Genomic DNA, 20,760 nt, shown 5'->3' with positions numbered 1-20,760 from the left:
AAACTTATAATACTAAAGAGCTGCCATCTGTTGGCAGAGAGTTTTTTTTTTGGAAAATTTTACTTTTGAAAAATGAAATTAAATTGATTTATTTAACATACATAAATTCTAAATAAAATTCAAAATAACTGAGTAAAAATTAAAAAAAAGAGTATACAAATGCTCGAAATATATCGATTATTTTTTCTTCTTCTCAAAATACACAAATTACACACACACACAAACAAACAAACAACCAAAAAAACATTCCGTTACATTACTACAAACATTTATGATAATCGTGATGATGATGATAAAATAACAAATAACAATGTTGTTGATAATGATGATGATGATGATGATGATAATGATGACAAGTTATTTTTTTGTTTTGTTTTGTACAATTATTATCATTAAGTTTTTTGTTTAATTTTTTGCTCTAGAATCAATGTCAAGCGGCGGCGGTAAAATGGTGGAGGTGAATGGAAATGAAAATTATGGACGGCTATGGAAGAGTGGTAAAGAAGTTCCAAGAAATGAATCAGAAAAATAGGAAACAACAAATTTGATCAATTGTATCCAGAGACAGACACACACAGACATTGATGATTGAATGTGGGAACACATGATAAATACCGTTATGCATGGATAGAATCATTCTCGGATGTCAATCTAACCATCTAGATTCTATGACAAAACGAAAAAAAAAATTATAGATTTATGAAGAATCTAAATTATGATATTTGTGTTTATTGTTTTGTGAATGCTGCTGTTGTTGTTGTTGTTGTTGTTGTTGAGATGTTGGTACAAGAATTGCACTGATTACTGTTGATGATGATGATGTTGTTGTTGTCGTTGATGATTGTTGATGTTGTAAAAGGTTGGTTGTACCAAGATTTTTTGAATTAATTTTTCCATGTTGCTGTTGCAATTGTTGTTGTTGCTGTTGTTGTTGACGTTTATGTTGTTCAAGACCAGCGGCAATATAACTGAAAACACAAAGAACAGCATAACAAATTTGATCGGCCATTTGTGAACGAAATTTTCTTTGAATAATTTGTCGTGTTTTAGGATCTATATATTGTTGTGGAATAAAAACAAAAAAAAGGCAATGTTAAATAGATTTTATCAAACAAAAAAAAAATCCGATTCTTACTAAATTCTTCGATGACAAATATTCCACCTTTTTGTGTAAAACATTTTCGTATGTTTTCCAAACGAATGAAAAACTATTTAGAAATTTTTTTTCAATTCCCATCATCATCATCATCATAATTCATGATGCGATCATGAACAAGAGGGAGAGGAAATAGAATGGAAGAAAAAAATGGACAAAAATTAGATAAAATCCACAAAGAAACGTGAACAAATATTATCACATAAAATGACTATATGAGTGAGAAAAAGATGAGAAAAAAAATTCTGAAAACTAAAAACAAATAAACAAAAAAAAACAATTGAATTAAGAAAATGAAATTTAAAAATTAAAAAAAAATAGAAAAATCTAAACAGATCAGGATATATATTATTATTATTTAGTTCAACTTTGAATAATCTAATCTAGCTGTTTATCTGCATTTGTGTGTGTGTGTATTCGGGTATGGGCGTGTTTTGTTGAAATTTTTCCTGTGTGTGTGTTTTATTTGTATTTTTTTTTTCTTTTTTTATAAATTAAAATTGATGAGCACACGCACGCACATTACTCACACGTGTATATAATATACATACATGAAAACAAAACGATAAAATTCTAACAACATGCATACACGCACACACACACGCACGCACAAAAATTAATTTACAAAATTGAAAAAAAAATCAAACAAAATAAGTGCAAGCAAAACATAAAACATAAAAAAAACCTGAATTTGGGATATCAAACAGGCAAACAAAATGCACACCAAACAACAAATAAGAATAAGAAAGAAGCAGGTTATTATTATCATCATCATCATAATCGATCGATTGATCAAATACGAAAAATAAATGAAAATTAAAAAAAAAAATAGATCATTATCATCATCATCATCGTCGTCGTCCATTTTCTACAATCGGGCATAATTGGTGGTGGGGATGGTGGTGGTGGCAATGGTGGAAGTGGTTTGGGTTGTTGTTGTTGTTGTTGTTTCAACATGGAAAAAAGCAACAAAGAGAAAAAAATGAAATTAAAAAAAACTACAACTACAACTACAACAACAACAACAACAGCAGCAGCAACTATCATTATTCAACTACGAATGATTCTTTAAAAGAAATTCTAATAATTTATCTAGAATCACTACAACTAATTTATATTCTGTAACAATCTACAAAGGTTCTTTGCTTTGTTGTTTTACAAATTACAAATTTTTTTTCAAATCTAAAAAAAAAATAAACAGAAATCACAACTAACAACAACCAACCAACGACTAATTCAAGACCATTGAAGCATTGCTTCTTGCTAATTTTGAGATGGTTTTTTTTCTCAACTCAACTCAACAAAAAACAAAAACAAAACAGAATGAAAAACAAAAACAAAAAAAACTAAATCAATGGAAATGAAATTAAATGAAATAACAAAAAAATTGAAACACAAAGCAAAAGGAAATGGAAAGTGAATAAGAAAAAATTAAATTATTTTTCTTTTTTATACCTACAATTACTACTATTATCAGTACTACTAAAACGACTATTACTACTACTACTACTACTTTTATCAATTATATTACAGAATTTTGGAATGACAATATTTACACAGTAGTATTGAAAAATGAAAAATGAAAAAAAAAACACAATAAACACACACACACACATACACAGCCACGACAACAATTATTTTTTTTTTTTTTGTAATTCTATAAATGGAAAATTGAAAATGAATAAATATTTTTTTGTGTGTGTATTTGGTAAGTAAGTAAGTGAGTAAATATTGTGTGCTGATAATCGGAAAGTGGTCAATAGCCATTATTATTATTATTATTGTTCATATTAGTGTTAATAATATTAGAGATTAGAGATGATTAAAAAAAAGTTGAAATAGATAAATAATAAAAATATCCCGACCAGCACCATTTTGAATGGTCAATAAAAATAAAGAAATTAAACAACAACAACAACAAAACAAATTGATGAAATAAACAAAAATAAAAAAATGAAAAACAAACTACAAACTAATAGATATAAATAATTCAAAAATTTTTTTATAATCAATCAATCATTAAATATATATATAATCAATTTATATAATGGATAATAATATACCTCAAAATCCTATTCACAATGTGAATTGTATTTTTTTTTTGTTCAATAAAATTTTTTTTCATTTGTTGCAGAAGAAAGGTCGGAAGAATTGAAGAATGAAAAAGAAATAAAAAAGAAAGAGAGAGAGAATATTCAGGTAAGAAATAAATTTCATTTAAATAAAACAATCAACAAATTAGTGTGTGTGTTTGTGTGTATCTGTGTAAAATGTATGTGTTTGAAATTTTTACTAATTACTATTGCCACTACTATTTACTACTATTATTACCATAAAATATAAAATCCACAAAACGGTTGATACCACACACATCTTTTTTAAAAAAATAAAAACAACAACAACTGAAAATTGAAAAAAAAGACTACCACTGAATGGATGAATTTCTTTCTGGCCATATACAAAAAAAAAACAAACAAAATCAAATTACAAAAATTATAAAAAAAGAGAACGGGGACACTAAAAATGGAAAAATTAAGAAAGAGAAAAAAAGGAAAATCGCCTAAACCAAGGACCATCTCAAAAGTCCTGGAATCTTTTTTTTTCTTTTGTTTCAACATGAGGAACAAAGGAGAGAATAGGAAAGTGTCATGGAAAGGATGATTATTATAGAAAATTTTCGAAAAAGAATCGACGAACAATGATCATTGAATGATAATAACATTAATTAATTATATAATTGAATTTAAATAAATTTAAATTGATAATTGGATTAGCAGAATTCAATCCAAGACAAAAAAAATAATGTGTGGTATTTGGATAAATTAATTAAAACAAACAATCAATCAATCAATCAAATCAATCAATTTGATTAAATTAAATTTAAAAAAAAAAATAAATGTGACACACACACACGCAAGCTGTTCGGTTAAATGATTCAAAATAAAAATTTAAAAACATAGGAAAAACGGAGGATTCTGTGTGTGTGTGTGTGTGTGTATGGATCCATGTTGAAGTGGAAAAAAAATGGTGTCAGATGCTATGCTATTCTCTTACACACGCACACGCACACACACACACACAAGCTGTTCAGATCCTATTCTAAAGTCCTAGCTGAAATTGGATTCAAAAAGAAAATTTAGTTTTTCATTATCTTAATCAATCAATCCAACAATCAATTATACACACAAAATTAAAAAAAAAACAAAATAAAAATCAATCATCAATAACCAAGGATAAAATATTACGGATTAAATTAACAAAAATTATGAAAATGAATGTTGTCATGTTATGAACGAAAAAAAAAATCAATCAAATCAGCTTATTATGGTTCCTTGGCAATTGAATTCAATTTTTTTTTGATTAAAAAAAATCAAAATCTCAATCTATATGGTTTGGGAAATTTGAATAGAAGATAATTAGATAAAAGAATTGACAATCAATAACAACAACAACAACAACAACAAAAATCAATAAACAAATTACCAATCACAAATTGAACACCAAATTTTTAAGAAATAGAGAGAAATATATGAAAAAACAAACAGAATTCTGTTCATTTCATTGTGTGTTGTGAATATATTGTCTGTTTTTTTTGTTCTTATTATATATATTCTGTCAACACAACCCCAATAATTATGATAAATAAAAAGAATTGCAATGAGGAACCAATAAAAATTACTTACCTTACTATTGGCAAATAATAATCCAACGCCTTCCATACAGACTTGTAATAGACCACCTTCACTACTTTTCATATCTTGTACAGGAAATTCACCACCGAGTTCAGTACCTTTTAAAATGATTCATTGATTAATAAAAAGAAAACAAATTCAATCCAATCAAAATATTAATTAATTACCTGGCAATGTTCCTGTACCATTTTGTACAGCACGTTCCATTGATTCTTTAATACAATAATAAAGATCTTTACATTTACGTGTATAATATTTATGCAATTGTGTATGGGCACCATTACGGCGCCACAAACACAATACTTTATTCTTGGGCGAATAAGTCATATTGACTAAACGTTCATACCACCAACGTTCAATAATGATACCATTTATTGAACGTAATATGAGGCCATCATCACGAACCTCCATGAACATCATATCGCCCATTGAATCTGTACCCATATGTACAGTAAATGTTTGTCGATGTATTTGTCGTGTTGATAATGGTTTGAGATCAATATCATTACCATGTAGATAATCAATTTGATCCAATACTTCATTAATTTCGGCTGAATAAACAAGACCAATATGACATTTACCTAATTTATCGTATTAGATCGATTTATAGTCATTAAATGGAATTATGTTTTTAAAGATGATACTCACCCAATAAACGACGACATTTACGTTTTATTTCTGTACGATCAATATTAACCATAATCATAAAAGCGGTCATATTATACAGAAATGTAGCCAATAAACGATCCTCTTCATGTTCTAAACGTTTTTTATCAATCTCCGATAATGTATGATATCTACTCATCATTTCACCTGGACCTTGATCCATACCGATAAGGTCACGTTCTTGTGAAACGGCATCCAGAAAAACATCTTCCCAGAATTGCATCTGATCCCAAAGATTTGAACGATTATTACCGATAACACTTTCGAATAGATAATATCTCTGTATTTCCATCGGTATCGATCCGATTAATGCACCACCATGATAACGAAAACCGGCCGAAATGGATGATTTACTACTCCATACACTGGATGTACGTGATTGTCGTCCTTGTAATCCCTGTTCGGAATATAGAAAAAAATAAAATGTAATTTTTTAAGTTGCAAAATCTTTTTGGAATTTGGCTAAAAAAAATTCCTAAAGACAGCTAATAGAGGTATTCCTTGAGTATGTAAAATCCTAGAGATGAAAAGGTTATTAAGCAATAATATGAGGAAAATTACTTCTATGTCAGTGTCAGAACAGGTAGAACGAAAAGAATTGCTGCCGAATAATTTCGTGCCAAAAATAGGATTTACCGTCAATGATCCAGCATCTGAGGCATTGCATGACGGTGATGCATCACTCAATACATCCGATTCGAATGATATCAATTGGTTCAACATTAGATTACGTTTCCAACTAGTTTCATTTGATTTAGGTATCGATCCAAGCGTATCTTTTGATTCGGATTGTAATTCGTGTGATGTTTGATTATCACCGATTGTTTGTTCAACATTTGATAATTTAGAAAGATTTTCATTCGAACCAAAAGGTGTTGATCGTTGTGAACATGTTGCTGTTGTCGCAGCCATCGATGCTTTTTCTTCGGCTGTCATTTCTTTGACCCAGAAATGTGTATGAGCAATTTCCAATATGGCAAATGTACTGGCCATTCCACTACTGCTACTATTACTGCTTGCATGATGGAAATAATTCTGTTCAAGTCCATAGATCATTGCATTTATCACTTTAAGTAATCCTTTCCAAACATTTCTTGGTATTTGTACATCTTCAATATGATCATCTGGTCCAATTTTTCGAGGCATAGCTTTATTTAGCAATTGTATCACTAATGCACGATATTGCTCATCTTCCATTAATTTTTTCAGTCTTGATAATTTCAACCACCCAATACCTTCACCTTCCAATACTGAATTGATTGAATCTTTCAAAAACAATTGATTATCACTGTTTTGCATGGATGTAAATGTAGAAAATGAATAAATTAATCGAATATTAAGACAATTGAATACATACCTATGATTTTGATTTTTCTGGTCTATTGTTTGCTGTTGTTGTTGTTTGTTGATTCTGGGCAGATGTATGACGAATTAGATTGGATTTTTCAATCAAACCTTTTTTGCCTTTGGGAAATGGTCCAAATGGTTGTGTGCGTTCTTTCACTTTGGCCAAATTAGATTTACTGAAAAATCCCGATAACATACCGGCAGTTTTATCGGCAAGCCCATTAAAATCACTAGACATTGATGATATAATCGATGATGATGATGATGATAATGGAAGTCCATAATTATTATCAACATTAGATTGTTGTGTTTGTTGTTGTTGTTGTTGCTGTTGTTCATTTTCTTCTTTTGAATGGCGCCAAAATTCTTTTGCCTGTCCTTTCATTGGTTCACCGAAATCTTGAAGTTTGGCCAAGAATTTTTTCTTTCCAGCTTGAGCTGCTGGTTTAGCAACCACTTCTTTAGCGACAGCTTTTGCTTCTCTAGCCATATCTTTTGCTTCATGTGTTAATCGATCCAGAATAGAATGCCCTGAAATTGAATCACGATGTGTTTGTGATTGTGAACGTGTAAATACAGATGAAATAGAAATGGCTTTGGTTAACGTAGGTGTCGATGTACCGGATGATTTATCCAATGAATTTGATGGTGATATGTTTGGTATGGATGAACTGGAAGTATAGCTTATATTTTCCAATGCTTTTGGTGTTGAACTACGACTAATCTCTGTAATTGGTTCAACCGTTTCCGTACTTTCACTGGTTACTTTATTCAAATTCGATGTTATCTGATTCAAATCGGGCAAAGTGATATTTGTCTTTTCATATAATGATGTTGTCTTAAATTCATGTTGTTGATCATCATCATCCGAATCTGAATTTGAAGATGAACTTGATGATTTATGGATTTCTGGTTGTGGTTGTTGTATGGAAGATTTTCTTCGAATTTTTGTTCGTGCTGTTATGACTGGAGCGACGGTGTTTGCTATATCGACGTCTTCACCACTTGTATTAGTTTTTACAGTATCATTAAAACCATCCGGTATCGATACCAATTGTATTGATTCCGGTGGATGAAATACTGAACTTGTATCACATAATGTAAAACTTGAATTGGAAGGATCTCTTAATGTATCTGTGGTGTATGCAAAATTAAATTTGATTAAAATCAAATTAGAAAAACGAAAAAAAACTTACTTAAATATTCGGAATTAATACGATTTGCATTGCACATTTGTTCAACAAATTCATTTAGCGATGAATATGATGATGATGTACTTGGTTCGTCAACACTATCATCATCATTTTCATCATCATCTTCATCATCATCGTCATCATCACTATCAGCATTCATTTCTTTTTCAATAGATTCTTTAAATATTTTTGTCAATTTACAATTGGCACCACCACTACAAACACGAAAATTTATAGCATCCAATTGATGGCTATACCATTTAGCTTTATCGCCAATAATCGATGGATCATAGACACCATTTTGAACACGAATAAAGGCAACATTATCAGGACATAATGACCATTCGGCGAAAAATTCGACGGCCTAAAACAAGAACAAATTTTATAACAAACAAATGATCAGCTTTTAAATCAGAATACCTGAGTTTGAACAAATTTTGTTAGGAAGACAGATGATTTAGGACGTGAATGTAGAAATGAATTTATTTGAAAGGCAACCACCGGTCGTGGAAATAATCGAATCGTACGAGTATATTCAGAAAAATTCAATAATATACCATTTGAATTGAAAAATTTAACCATTGCTATTCTTGCAGCTATATCGACCGAATCCACATCATTGCCGAATGATAATGGATCGAATGATCGATTTGATCCCTGTTGTTGTTGTTGTTTCTGCTGCTGTTGCTGTTGATGAGTAAAATTATTGCTTTGTTGTTGCATTCTCAATTGAGCCGGATTCGTAATCGACATTGATGCTAGCACTTGTTTGAAATGATTTTTAAGTGTACTACCTTCTGGTTCAGGTAATGGTGGTAGATCATCGGCAGCAGTTGGTTTAATTATTTTATTTGTATCCAGATCGACAAGCCATACATCATCGGGTAATTTGAAATTTTTTTTATATAATAAAAATGATGATGGAACACCAATGATGAATGGTGTTGGTGCTAATAGTAGCTATAAATTATCCAAAAACAGATCATTAATAGATTAAACAAAATTTAATCAACATTACCTGTTCTGCGGAATTCATACAAGTTGGCAACAATGGTATCACAGGAAACATATATTCAAATGGATAGATAATCGTAACAAATGCCATCACTGACATTGATAGGGCATTATAATCTCGTGATTGTATAACAATCTTATGTTCCATCATAATCATCGTAATTACTTTCAAACATGTTTCAACACCCAATAATTCCAATGGTAAATGTAATGGAAAATCAATTAATGAAAATCTTGTATGATCAGGTAAGGCTAATACTAATGGTGGACGAATTTCTGGATCCAGAATTTCCAATTCAACTTTTGTTTTACCAGGAACAGGTACTGGTGAGCTTAACAATCGTAAACACCAGGTTTCAATTTCACAAACATCATTCAATACATTTTCTGGTAGGATTTTTGTGAAATCTGGTTCAAATCTTGTGGTCAACAAAGTCCAGACAAGATCTCTACAAGTTTTATGATGGGAAAAAATGAGATTGAAATTTGTTATTTTCATTTGTTTCAATGTTTACCTTCGATGTTTTTTATCTCTATTTCGTTGGCTAAACATAAAAATCATTTTCCGTAAGGTGGTTAGACATTCACGAAATGTTGAAAAAAATGGATGATGTGAAATAATACATAATGATATGAGTGAAAGGCATCTATGGGAACGACTACCATCACCACTGTTGCTATTTTCATCATCATCACTAGATTTTGTTGAACAATATGGTGTACGTAGATGAAAATTCATACAAATACCATAACGTACACGTGATGTATCTTTTTCAGTCAAAGCAAATACAAATGAATTTGTATCACGTTGTGATAACCGACGAATATCCGTATTGATACATCCTTCTGGTTGACAAAAAAATACAACATCAGGTGATAATGGAAAATCTTTATGATCTTCTGGTGGATAACGACGTAATAATTGTGGCAACTGTACCGATTGTGTGGCGGATGGTGTACGTGTACCAACAATAACGATATAATCAAGTAAACGTGGTGAAAAATATTTTTTCACACAATCAGCCATGATTGATTGATTGATTGATTGATTGATTTTTTTTTATAAAGATAAATGTTGATAATTAATTTTCTTTATAATAATTTGATAATAATAATAATAATAATTCATCCGATAATTAATCAAAAGCTCTAAATGAAATTCAAAAGATGAAAAGAATCAATATAATAGAATCAAAGTGGAATTTGAATGTGAAAAAAAAACTTACCAATAAGTTTAAAATGAAAAAAAAATTTTTATTTAAAAATCGATCGCTGTTGCAGTAGTGGTTGAAAATTGGTTGAGCGAAATTTTATTTTTATTGAATTTGTTTTTTTTTCCTAACCACAATGTTGTTGTTGCCATCGTCATCATCATTGTCGTCGTTGTCGTGATTATTGTTGTTGTCAACAACAAAAAGCTTGATCATTTTTATTATTATTATTATTATTGAGTTGACATGTTTTTTTTCGCCTGGTTTGTATTGTGTGTGTGTGTGTGTGTGTGTGTGTAGGATAAAATTTTCAAATTGAATGAAACAAATTTCAATTATTCACCATTATCGCCATCATCAGCGTCATCATCATCGTCATTATTATCGTCGTCCATCTTGAAACCATGGCAATATTGATTAATTTGAATTTAAATTTTTTTTTCTTTTGTTTATAAGACGAATAGAAAAAAAATCTGGAAGTCAAAATCTAATATGTATGTTGATAATGATTCAATTATCAAAATAATGGATGATGATGATGATGAAAAGTTTGAATTTGAAAATAATGTTCACATTCTATGGATATTGATAGATTGAAATTCGTTTTTTTGGTGTGTGTGTGTTTGTGTTGAAATGTCACTTTTCATTCCATGATTGATGTGCTTTTATATGACGACGAAAAAACATTTGTAATTGACAATGAAATTCGATTATTGAATGACGTCGATAATCTATAATCGATGATAATGTTTGTGTTCAAAAATCAATGGACGAAATTTATTATTATTATTATTATTGCAATCGTTGTTGTATTTTGTGCAGTTCCGGTTGAAAAAAAAGCTCAAATATCTAAATATAAAATTTTTATGTACTGTGGGCTGTGTAATGAATGAAACAACGAAAGTAAAAAAAAAGAAAAAAATTGAATTATAAGGGATTGGTTTGTTCTACTTTTTTTCTGTACGAGGATAATACTCACGAATAATTCTTGTTTTTTTTTTTTGCTTCAATTCGTTGTTATTGTGGGTAGCTCAAGAACACAATTGAGGTTTTGTCTACTTGTTTTATTATACATTTTCTTATCGGTTTCCAATTATTATTATTATTATTATATAGGATTTTCTTCACTTCATAAAATGATTATTATTCTGTCACACACACACACACACGCACATACAAACAAACAAACACAAGGAGAATTGAAAATTCCATTACAAGGTCTTGGATTCGTTGAAGTTAATGTGTGAAAAATTTGTGCACATAAACACATACACACACACACGCTCAGATCGATGAAATTCTAAAAAAAAACAGGAGAAAAATGGCGTTCCAAGATCAAATTGAGAAGAAGCAGAAGCAGCAGCTGAGAATATTAGACTATGAGTGAATGAAGAAAGAATTTGACATTCGACTATATACACTCAAAATGCAAACTACACAAATTGTACATAGTTTCAAATGGAACAAATACACGCAAATTTGGGTGCGAACCTTTTCTGTACACACACACACATAAAACTAACAAAATGTAATTCTCTATATACAAACAGACACACACACAAAAAATGAACAATCAACTAAATTTGTTCGTTCGTACGTTTTTTTTTTTGAACGACAATCTTTGGTTATAATAATATATCGAGACACATTTGTTATTGTTCAATGACAAACGATCAGAAAACAACAACAACAAAAAAAAAAAAAAATCAAAATAAATTAAAACACAACCTATATCATATATACGTCACAAATACCTCTAGCCTTCATCATCATTTTCAGTGAAATATTCTTGTCGATTTTGTTGTTGTTGTTGTTGTTGCTGGTTTCTCAATACAGGAGAATGCTGCTGGATACTATCATGTCCAGCATATAGTCAAAAACAGACAGAGACAGAGAGAAAATCCATTTTGGTATATAGCTTTTTTCTGTAGTCGTTGTCGTCGTTATCGTTGTTTTTTTTTTTTTGCTGATAGATTTCCTATCTCTACTATTTTTTTTTTTTGCCTTTCCTGTACGTCATTCAACATTCAACATTAGATTCGATTCGTTCAATATATCGGATTTTTATATATAAAAAAATAAAACAACACCATGACTATGACGACCTTTTATGCGTGTGGGTGTGCGGGTCGGACAACGCGCTTTTATCAATTATGACCAGAAAAAAAAATAATTTTGGAGATTTCCGGAAAATCTGCCACCATCTAGTGGTCGCCGATCGAATTACAATACAACAAAAAAAAAAAATTTATTTTTCTTGTAATTTTATTTTTATTCAACAAAAAAAAAAATCATCATTAAAATTTCATTTTAATGATTGCCGTTCTTCCGCCTCAGCCTTTTCATCATTATCATTATTATCGATGTCCGGTTTAATACCGGATTCAGGATCTTCCGGTTTTTTATATTCAAATGTTTTTATATTTTTATTATTATTATTCACTGTATGATTATTTAGTTTATCAATAGTTTGAAATGTTCCAAATTTTCGACGACGATTAATGTAAATGAAAATGATTGTAATAAACATAAATATGACAATCATTATTGTTAAAATAATCAATGTTGCTAAATATGGATATCTTGGTATCAAACACATTATTGTTTGATCATGATAAACATTACACCATTTGTGTAGATATGGTACCAATTTAAATGGTAATTGCCATATAATTTCCGTTTGATTTTTAGTACAATAATGGCCACTATGTGAAAGCCAACAATCACGTACTAGCCATATGCCACAACATTTAATTATTTCACCTACGGTTGAATGTTCATTAATCACGGTGAATATATTGTCCGCTTTGATTTTTCGATTAAAAAAAAAACAAACAAGAAAAAATGGTGAATTTGAGAAGAAAAAATAAATAAATTTTTCTTACACATACCTAATGCCGTTATTTCCAGATTACATTTAGCAAATTTTTCACGCCAATTTGATACACAATCAACCAATGTATTGTAGATGTTTAATTCTTCTACTTTATAAAAACGAATCGTTGGATGATCACCATAATCAACGTGTTGATGATTACAATCAATTGGCGATGTTTGTATAATGATGATGATGATCATCAATATTGAGCAATTTTTAATCGTAAAATTCATTTTTCAAATTGTAAATTTGTAGCCACACAACAACGATGAATGAATGGTTCATCAATTTTGAATAATAATAAATTCACGGAAAAAAAACTGGATAAAAAAAAACTCTCATCATCCATTTTGTTGTTGATTTTCATTTTCTTTTGTTGTTATTACGTTTGTCCAAAAAAAATGATCGATTAGATAGAATAAATGAATTTTGAGGAAAATGAAAATCCACATTCACATAGACATATACTATTTCAATGTCACGATCAAGATTTTTTTTTGTGGCTTTTAATCGAAAAAAAAAACAAAAGCAAAAAACATTTTCATTGCTGGCTAAAGAAAGTTCAACATTACCTTGGCCACACATACACACAAATGTTTTAATGTCCATATATTGTCTGTATTATGTGTTTATCTTAATCAACAACAATCATCGATGATTTTGATTATTATCATCGATGATTTGATTATTATTTCAACACATTTGACCCTTTTATATGGACATAGTGTCTAATTCGAACATATATAATTTGTTGTTGTTGTTGTTGTAAATAAGAACCAAACCAAACCAAATCAAAAAAAAGTACCAGAATCAAGGTAGTGATAAGAAAATTCAATATAAAAAAATTAAATTCTTTTTTCTTTTCGATTCTATAGAATCATTCATTTTTCATCATTTTTACCTTGTTTTCCATCAGCTGCCATCATCATCATCATCATCATCATATGGGAAAGAATTCGCTTTCTATTTTGTTTGTATGTTTTTTTATTTCTCGACATTTCGATAGATTCATTTCTTCATCATCACAAAGAATTAATGAAAATTGAAAAGAAAAATCGAACAAAAAGTCTTGATTGGAAAATTTTTTTTTATTTCTTCACCATTGCACTCAAACAATAGTGTGATGATCCTGAAGAAGAAAACAAAAACAAAGGAATTAACCTTTAAGTTTTGTGAATCCTTTTTTGATGAAAATTTTTTTTCATTATTATCATCATCATCATAAACAACAACTGTAATAACATCATCCCAGATTTATATAACGATGATTAATGATAATTGATTATGACAGCATTTGATACACAAACAAATACCATGATGATGATGTCTACACAAGAATCGATCCTAATAATAATGAAATAAAATCCAATCTAAGAGCTTACCTGTGTGAATTTTCAATCATTGCTTGATTATGAAAATAGATTTATCGTTGTTTTTCTTTTTTTTTCAATTAACATTTTTTTTTTCATTTTCTCCAGAATTATTATGATATGATCAAAGTTTAAATTGGAGAAACGAAAGGATTCCATATAACAGAGATTTCGATTTTCCAGCCAAAATCTATGATACATCCGTTTATAATTGTTTTTTTCCGCATAGAATCTATTTTTTTTATAGAATTTAATAATTAATTATGATCATGTACGCATCTGGAATCATCATCATCGTCATCGTCATTATCGTAACTAATTTCGTGCCATTTAAATGATATATGTGTTATATTTAGCATTTTTTTGGGGGGGCGAAAGAAAAACATTTGACAAAAGGTAGGTTGGATTTTTTTTCATTTATTCATTTTTACTCTCGAAAATTCTGTTCCTTTTTTTTTGTTACAAGCATACAAACAATCAAACAAACAAACAAACAAAAAAAGTAAACTAATTGGATGTTTTATGAAACGGAAATGATCGTAAAAAAAACTTACTGAAGGTACAACAACAACAACAACAATTGTCTATTCATTTGAAATTTTCGAAAGTAAAATTTTTCCAATGAATAAATGATAATCAAGAGAATATTTCATCATCATCATCATCATCATCATAATCAGATTGTTCATTTTCATTGAAAAAACAAAACAAAACAAAACAAACGACAAAAAAAACATCAGTCAATAATCAGCCAACAATTTATTTGTTTTTGTTTAAATTATTCAGCTGATTGAAAATGAATTTTTGAATTTCAATGTGTGTGTGTGTGTGTCTTTTTCTGGTTTTTTTTTCTATTTATGAATTCATTCGAGAATGATGATGATGTTGATGATAATAAAAAGTGACATATTGACATATAGACACATGATATAGATTGATTTAAAATAGGGTACCATTTTTCCGGTTAGTATTATATGGGGTTGGTCAGTAATTTTTTAAAAGTTTTGGTCAGTTAAAAACGATCAGTAAATATATCGATTTTGGTCAGTTTTTTATGTGATTGATCAGTTAATTTAAAAATAAATTGTCAGTTTTAAAATGTAAACCGGTCAGTTTTATTTAAAAAAGCGGTCGGTAAAATAAGAAAAATAATCAGTAAAAATAAGAAAAATGATCAGTGAAAATTCAAAATAAGTTAATTTTATTAAATTAAAAATTAATTTAAAATATTTCTCGAATCTAGTCTACTAGCAACGACTTTGTAGCCATTTTCGGTCGGTCTTCATTCATTTCATGATTTGGCCATTTTAAGCATATGATTTATAAATAGATGATCATAAAGCTTGGTGATTTTAAAATGTAGATCATTGATTTTAATACCATCTTCATGGTTTTCAGGAATGAAAATTTTCAATGAAATCATGAATAATCGGACCATTAGTGATAGGATTCGTCTGATCAGCCAACATATGTGAGAAAAAAATGTGTAAGACTCATATGTAAAATATTGAGACGAAGATTTCTTTAAACGTTTCATTGTAGTTTCAAATGTTCGAATAAACAAAATACGCCAGCCAGCCAGCAAACGATCAGCAAGAAAATAAAGTATAGTTGATGACATAAAAACTGACAATTCCTTTTAATTACTGACCCTACATTATTTATTGCTAACTGATCAAAAAAAAACTGACCAACCCCATATAATACTGACCACACTCATAAAAAACTGATCAAAATTAAATTTAAAAAACTGATCATTTCCCTTAAAATACTAACCAATTAAATATATCTCTTTAAAATACCTGCATATGTCATACCTGCATGTGTCCAATGAATGGATGATTTTTTCTTTCTTGTTTATATTTCAAGATTTTGAATAAAACAGAATAAAAAAAATTGCTCATAATAAATTTAAATTGAAACAACAAAATTCTTTTCAAATGGCTAAGTTTGCACTTGATTTTGGGCGAATAAAATCCATGATGATGATGATGATGATGATGATCTAGCCATAACATTGAAAAAAAAATTATCGTTGATTTTTATCACAGACACACACACACACACACATACATACTGAATGGCCAAATTCCGTTGATGCGTATACGCACATGATATATTGTTTCATTTTTTTTTTTTTTTTTTTTTTTTTTGGAAAAAAACCACCCTCTTAGCGCGCGCGATTGCACAAAGTTTAAGCAAGCCATAACCAGCAACAAGAATAACAACGGCAACAGTAGTATGTTTTAGTTTGATTGGCAAAACTATTGAAATACCGAACTTTAGAGACAAATGATTCAGGAATAATTTCATTTGAAAAAAATTTTCATATAAAAACCGTCATTGCAACGGATTTCGGTTGTCTATTACAAACACACACACATCAAACGAACAGACAGACAGACACACACACACACGCAAACATTGTCTATCTGATTTTTAGTTGAAAAATTTCATTCAAATAGTGTAAATTAAATTATCGATAAATCAATTTTATCACAAAATGAAAATGTATTCAACAACAACAACAACAACAGCAACAACGACAACAAAATTGAATATTGACCATAATCATAACCGATTGGCTATCATCAAATTATTATTATTGAAATGTTCATTATTCATTATTTTGGCAATATTGATTGATCCAATATGTGGTCAACAATTATCATCATCATCAGCAGCAACGGCAACGGCAGCGGCAACAATGGCAACAACGACATCCACATCATCGATAAAAAACAAACAAGAAGAAATGATAATGCATACAATAATGAAAAGATCATCATTACAACCATTCGGTTCGGCATCATCATCATTTCGTTGCCTATCAATTTGTCGCCGTGATGCCGAAAGTCTCTGCAAACGTTGCCTATTTCGTGAACCAATGCGTTTTGGTAAACGTAGTGATATTATTAATGTATCACCAAGAGGATCATCATCGTTAACATTTCGTGAACCAATGCGTTTTGGTAAACGTAGTGATATTAATATATCACCAAAAGGATCATCATCGTTATCATTTCGTGAACCAATGCGTTTCGGTAAGAAACGTGCCGATTTTCGTCAACCAATGCGTTTTGGTAAAAAATCATATGCAAAATATAATGGCAATTTTCGTGAAATGATGCGTTTTGGTAGACAAAGTAATGATAAAAATCATGATGATCATGAAGACAACAATGTGGTTGCTGTTGTTAATCAAGATGACGATGATGATAATGAATCAACATTACAACAACAAATTAGACCAATCCTATTGATGATGGCAATGATGAATACACCAAAATTAATGGATAATAATCATCAATATGATGATGATGATTATCAGCAACAATCAACATCAACAACAACAACAACATTATTACCAAATTCAATAAAAAATTCATTCATATTTGATCGTGATCAATTATTAGGCAATTTAATTCTATCCAATCAACAACAACAACAACAACAACAACTACAACAGCGGCAACAATTGAAACGTTCAATAAATGATGATAATCATAATCATAATGAAATAGAGATACCGATCGATAATCAACAAGTTGATGATAATCATAAAGATGGTGAAGAACAAAACAACAACAACAACAACAACAACAATCCTGAACAATCATCATCATCATCATCACAATCAATTTGAAGATATGAAGATATGAATTGAGAAGAAAACAAAAAAAATTTTCTCACCCACGCACACACACACATTATTCCAGCACCAATACAAATTTTCCAAAAGAAAAAACTCAATAATCATCAATATATCTTTATTATCATTCATCAGAATTTCAATCATTTGATGCAAATTCTACATTTCTCTCTCTCTCTCCATCTTCATCTCCATCTGATGATGATTATCATTATTTCCTGAACAATTTCAACATCACAGAATCAGCATCGATCAATTAAAAATAACGACATCAACTTTTAATGTGAAACAACAGCAACCCGTTTTATTCGTTTGTTTTTTTTCGGTTTTGTTTTGAGTGAAAAAAAACAACAAAAAAATGAAAATTCTTCCCATCCATTGTGTGTGTGTTGTTTACGTTACGGGCCATTGAAAAGATAATGATGATCTCTCTCTCTCTCTCTCGATGATTTACAAAAAACAAAAAAAGTTTGTACTTTTAAAAAAGTAAATCATCAAGAAAAAAAAACAAAAAGTAAAGGATAAACCTTAATGATAATGATCAAAGACAACGACCAACTTCATCCTCATAATCATCATTATTATCAGCAAAGTAATCATTGCAAATTCTGGCCATCATCTTATTCTTTACAGACACACACACACACACACATTTTTTTGTATTACCATGAATATTTGTTATTTCTATCTAAAATCACCTAAATTAATATGATTTGTAATTGTAATTTGTAATGGTTGGTAGAAAATGAGCCATGAAAATGAAACAAAATTATTTCTGTGTTTATTATTAACTTTTTACTTGATACAGGCTTAAATACCAGAATATCATGATGATGAAATGAAGAAAAAAAAAACTGGATGATCACGAAAAAAAACAAAACAAAACCACACACACACACAGATAGACAAACGAATACAGATTCTCTTTTTTTTTTGTTGTTTCATTTCCAATTTCACTCACATAGATAATCATCATCATCATCATCAATATGGTGGTGGTTACATCAATAATTTATCATCATTCATCTTCTTTATATTTACAAACATTCGTTTTCATTGCCCTTTGATGTCCCCTTTTTTTTGGCAATGTTGAGAAATATCATCATCATCATCATCATCATCAACAACAACAAGGTATGATGATGATGATGATGGAACGAAACCAAAAAAAAAAAAGAAAAAAGAAAAGAAATGATTATTATAAAAACTTAATGTGTATTTACATTCGGTACCTTTTTTTGTTTTTTTTTTGGTGGAATTTTGTGGAAAATAATAATAATAATAATGATACCCAAAAGGCCGGTCTAAACAAAACAACACACACACACGCACAAATACAGAATACAGAATCCATTTCCATGATGATGAGTGTTTTTTTTGTATTTGTTAATCTTTTTAATTTTTTTTTCACATTTGATTCATTCATTCACTTGAGATTTTTTGTTTTTTTTTGCTTTTGGTTCTTGAAACATAACAAATCTTTATCTGTATCCGTTATTTTTAGCCAAAAAAATGATGATGATGATGAATTTCGATAAAAATTGCAAAAAAAAGTGTCACCATCATTAACCATCACTAACCAACACGACCACAGACCACCACCACCACACCCATTTTAATGACATACATAATCATAATAATGAATTTTAATGGAATAATAAAATGATGAAATGAAATGAAATAAAAAATTGAATTGAAATTTTCATTTTTTTTTCTGTTTTAATGAATATATATAAAAAAAATTGGCACAAATATCGTTGTGTGTGTGTGTAAAAAAAAAATCATTGGACTCAAAAGTATCATAAAATGAATTAATCAGATAATTTGATAATTGACAAAAAAAGACAAAATTCGAATGTTTGTTGTTCATCATCATCATCATCATATCCGAAACATGTTACGTCATTTATGACAGGGTTGATGATGGTGGAAAATTTTCAATTTTAAATCATTCATCACAAACCATGAAAATGATGATTGAAATAAAAAAAAACGGAAATTTTTTTTTTTAAAAAATTGAAATTGAATTGAAATTTTACTCTAGTATTATATCATCATCATCATATATACATGGCAAATTTGATGAAAATTTGAGTTTCACGTGAAAATTCATTAATATTTACGACTATATATCGATGATGATGATGATCATCATTCAATGAACAATAGAGAATCATGTGTGTGTGTGTGTTTGTGTGTTTATTTATGCCAAACAGAAAAAAAAGGCCAGAATCTATAGATTTCATCTATTCTTTTTTTCTGTGGATCAATCTTCATTATTAAATAATTTCCATTTTCTCGTTGTTCTCGTTGTTGTTGTTGTCGATGGGGAAAAAAAAAAATTTCAATATCATTTATTTGTCCACATTTGTTGGTATTATACAACCCAAAATGAATGAAATGATTACTCTTTGCAATGAACAATTGGAAATATAATGCATGGACATTATATCTTTGTGTGTGTGTGTGTGTGTGTTTGCAAAAAGAAAAAAAATTCTGTTGCATAAAAATTCTCTTTTGTCAAAAAAAAAAAAAAAAAAAAAAATAAAAACTTTTTCATAGAATTTTACAAAAGAAAAAA

The 20,760-nt window shown here is 29.2% G+C and overlaps 3 protein-coding genes across 3 annotated transcripts; 1 reads left to right on the top strand and 2 right to left on the bottom strand.

Moving 5' to 3' along the window:
- Positions 1-73: 73 nt before the first annotated feature.
- Rab3-GEF (Rab3 GDP-GTP exchange factor) lies at positions 74-11,899 on the bottom strand. Its single transcript, XM_075730416.1, is given in 13 exon segments — positions 74-1,053; positions 1,136-1,208; positions 4,840-4,946; positions 5,016-5,429; positions 5,497-5,911; positions 6,076-6,802; positions 6,872-6,921; positions 6,923-7,995; positions 8,058-8,418; positions 8,475-9,014; positions 9,073-10,217; positions 10,295-11,157; positions 11,259-11,899. Coding segments are annotated over 11 exon segments (5,139 nt in total). The 5' UTR covers positions 10,096-10,217; positions 10,295-11,157; positions 11,259-11,899; the 3' UTR covers positions 74-697.
- A 685-nt stretch (positions 11,900-12,584) lies between these two features.
- LOC124500320 (uncharacterized) lies at positions 12,585-13,565 on the bottom strand. The gene is made up of 2 exons (XM_047064378.2): positions 13,171-13,565; positions 12,585-13,084 (listed from the first exon to the last, which is right to left on the bottom strand). Exons 1-2 carry the CDS (start codon positions 13,388-13,390, stop codon positions 12,585-12,587), a joined length of 720 nt encoding a protein of 239 aa, XP_046920334.1. The 5' UTR covers positions 13,391-13,565.
- Positions 13,566-16,846: 3,281 nt separating this feature from the next.
- Positions 16,847-19,884, top strand: LOC124500318 (uncharacterized). Its single transcript, XM_075730415.1, has one exon. The coding sequence runs from the start codon at positions 17,031-17,033 to the stop codon at positions 18,171-18,173; it is 1,143 nt and encodes a 380-aa protein (XP_075586530.1). The 5' UTR covers positions 16,847-17,030; the 3' UTR covers positions 18,174-19,884.
- The last annotated feature ends 876 nt before the right edge of the window (positions 19,885-20,760 follow it).

This window comes from Dermatophagoides farinae, chromosome 4 (genome assembly GCF_024713945.1).
Source record: "Dermatophagoides farinae isolate YC_2012a chromosome 4, ASM2471394v1, whole genome shotgun sequence".
NCBI classification, from domain to species: Eukaryota; Metazoa; Arthropoda; class Arachnida; order Sarcoptiformes; family Pyroglyphidae; genus Dermatophagoides; species Dermatophagoides farinae.
Note: the sequence above shows the minus strand (reverse complement) of the source record. Positions and strands in the feature narration are given on the sequence as shown.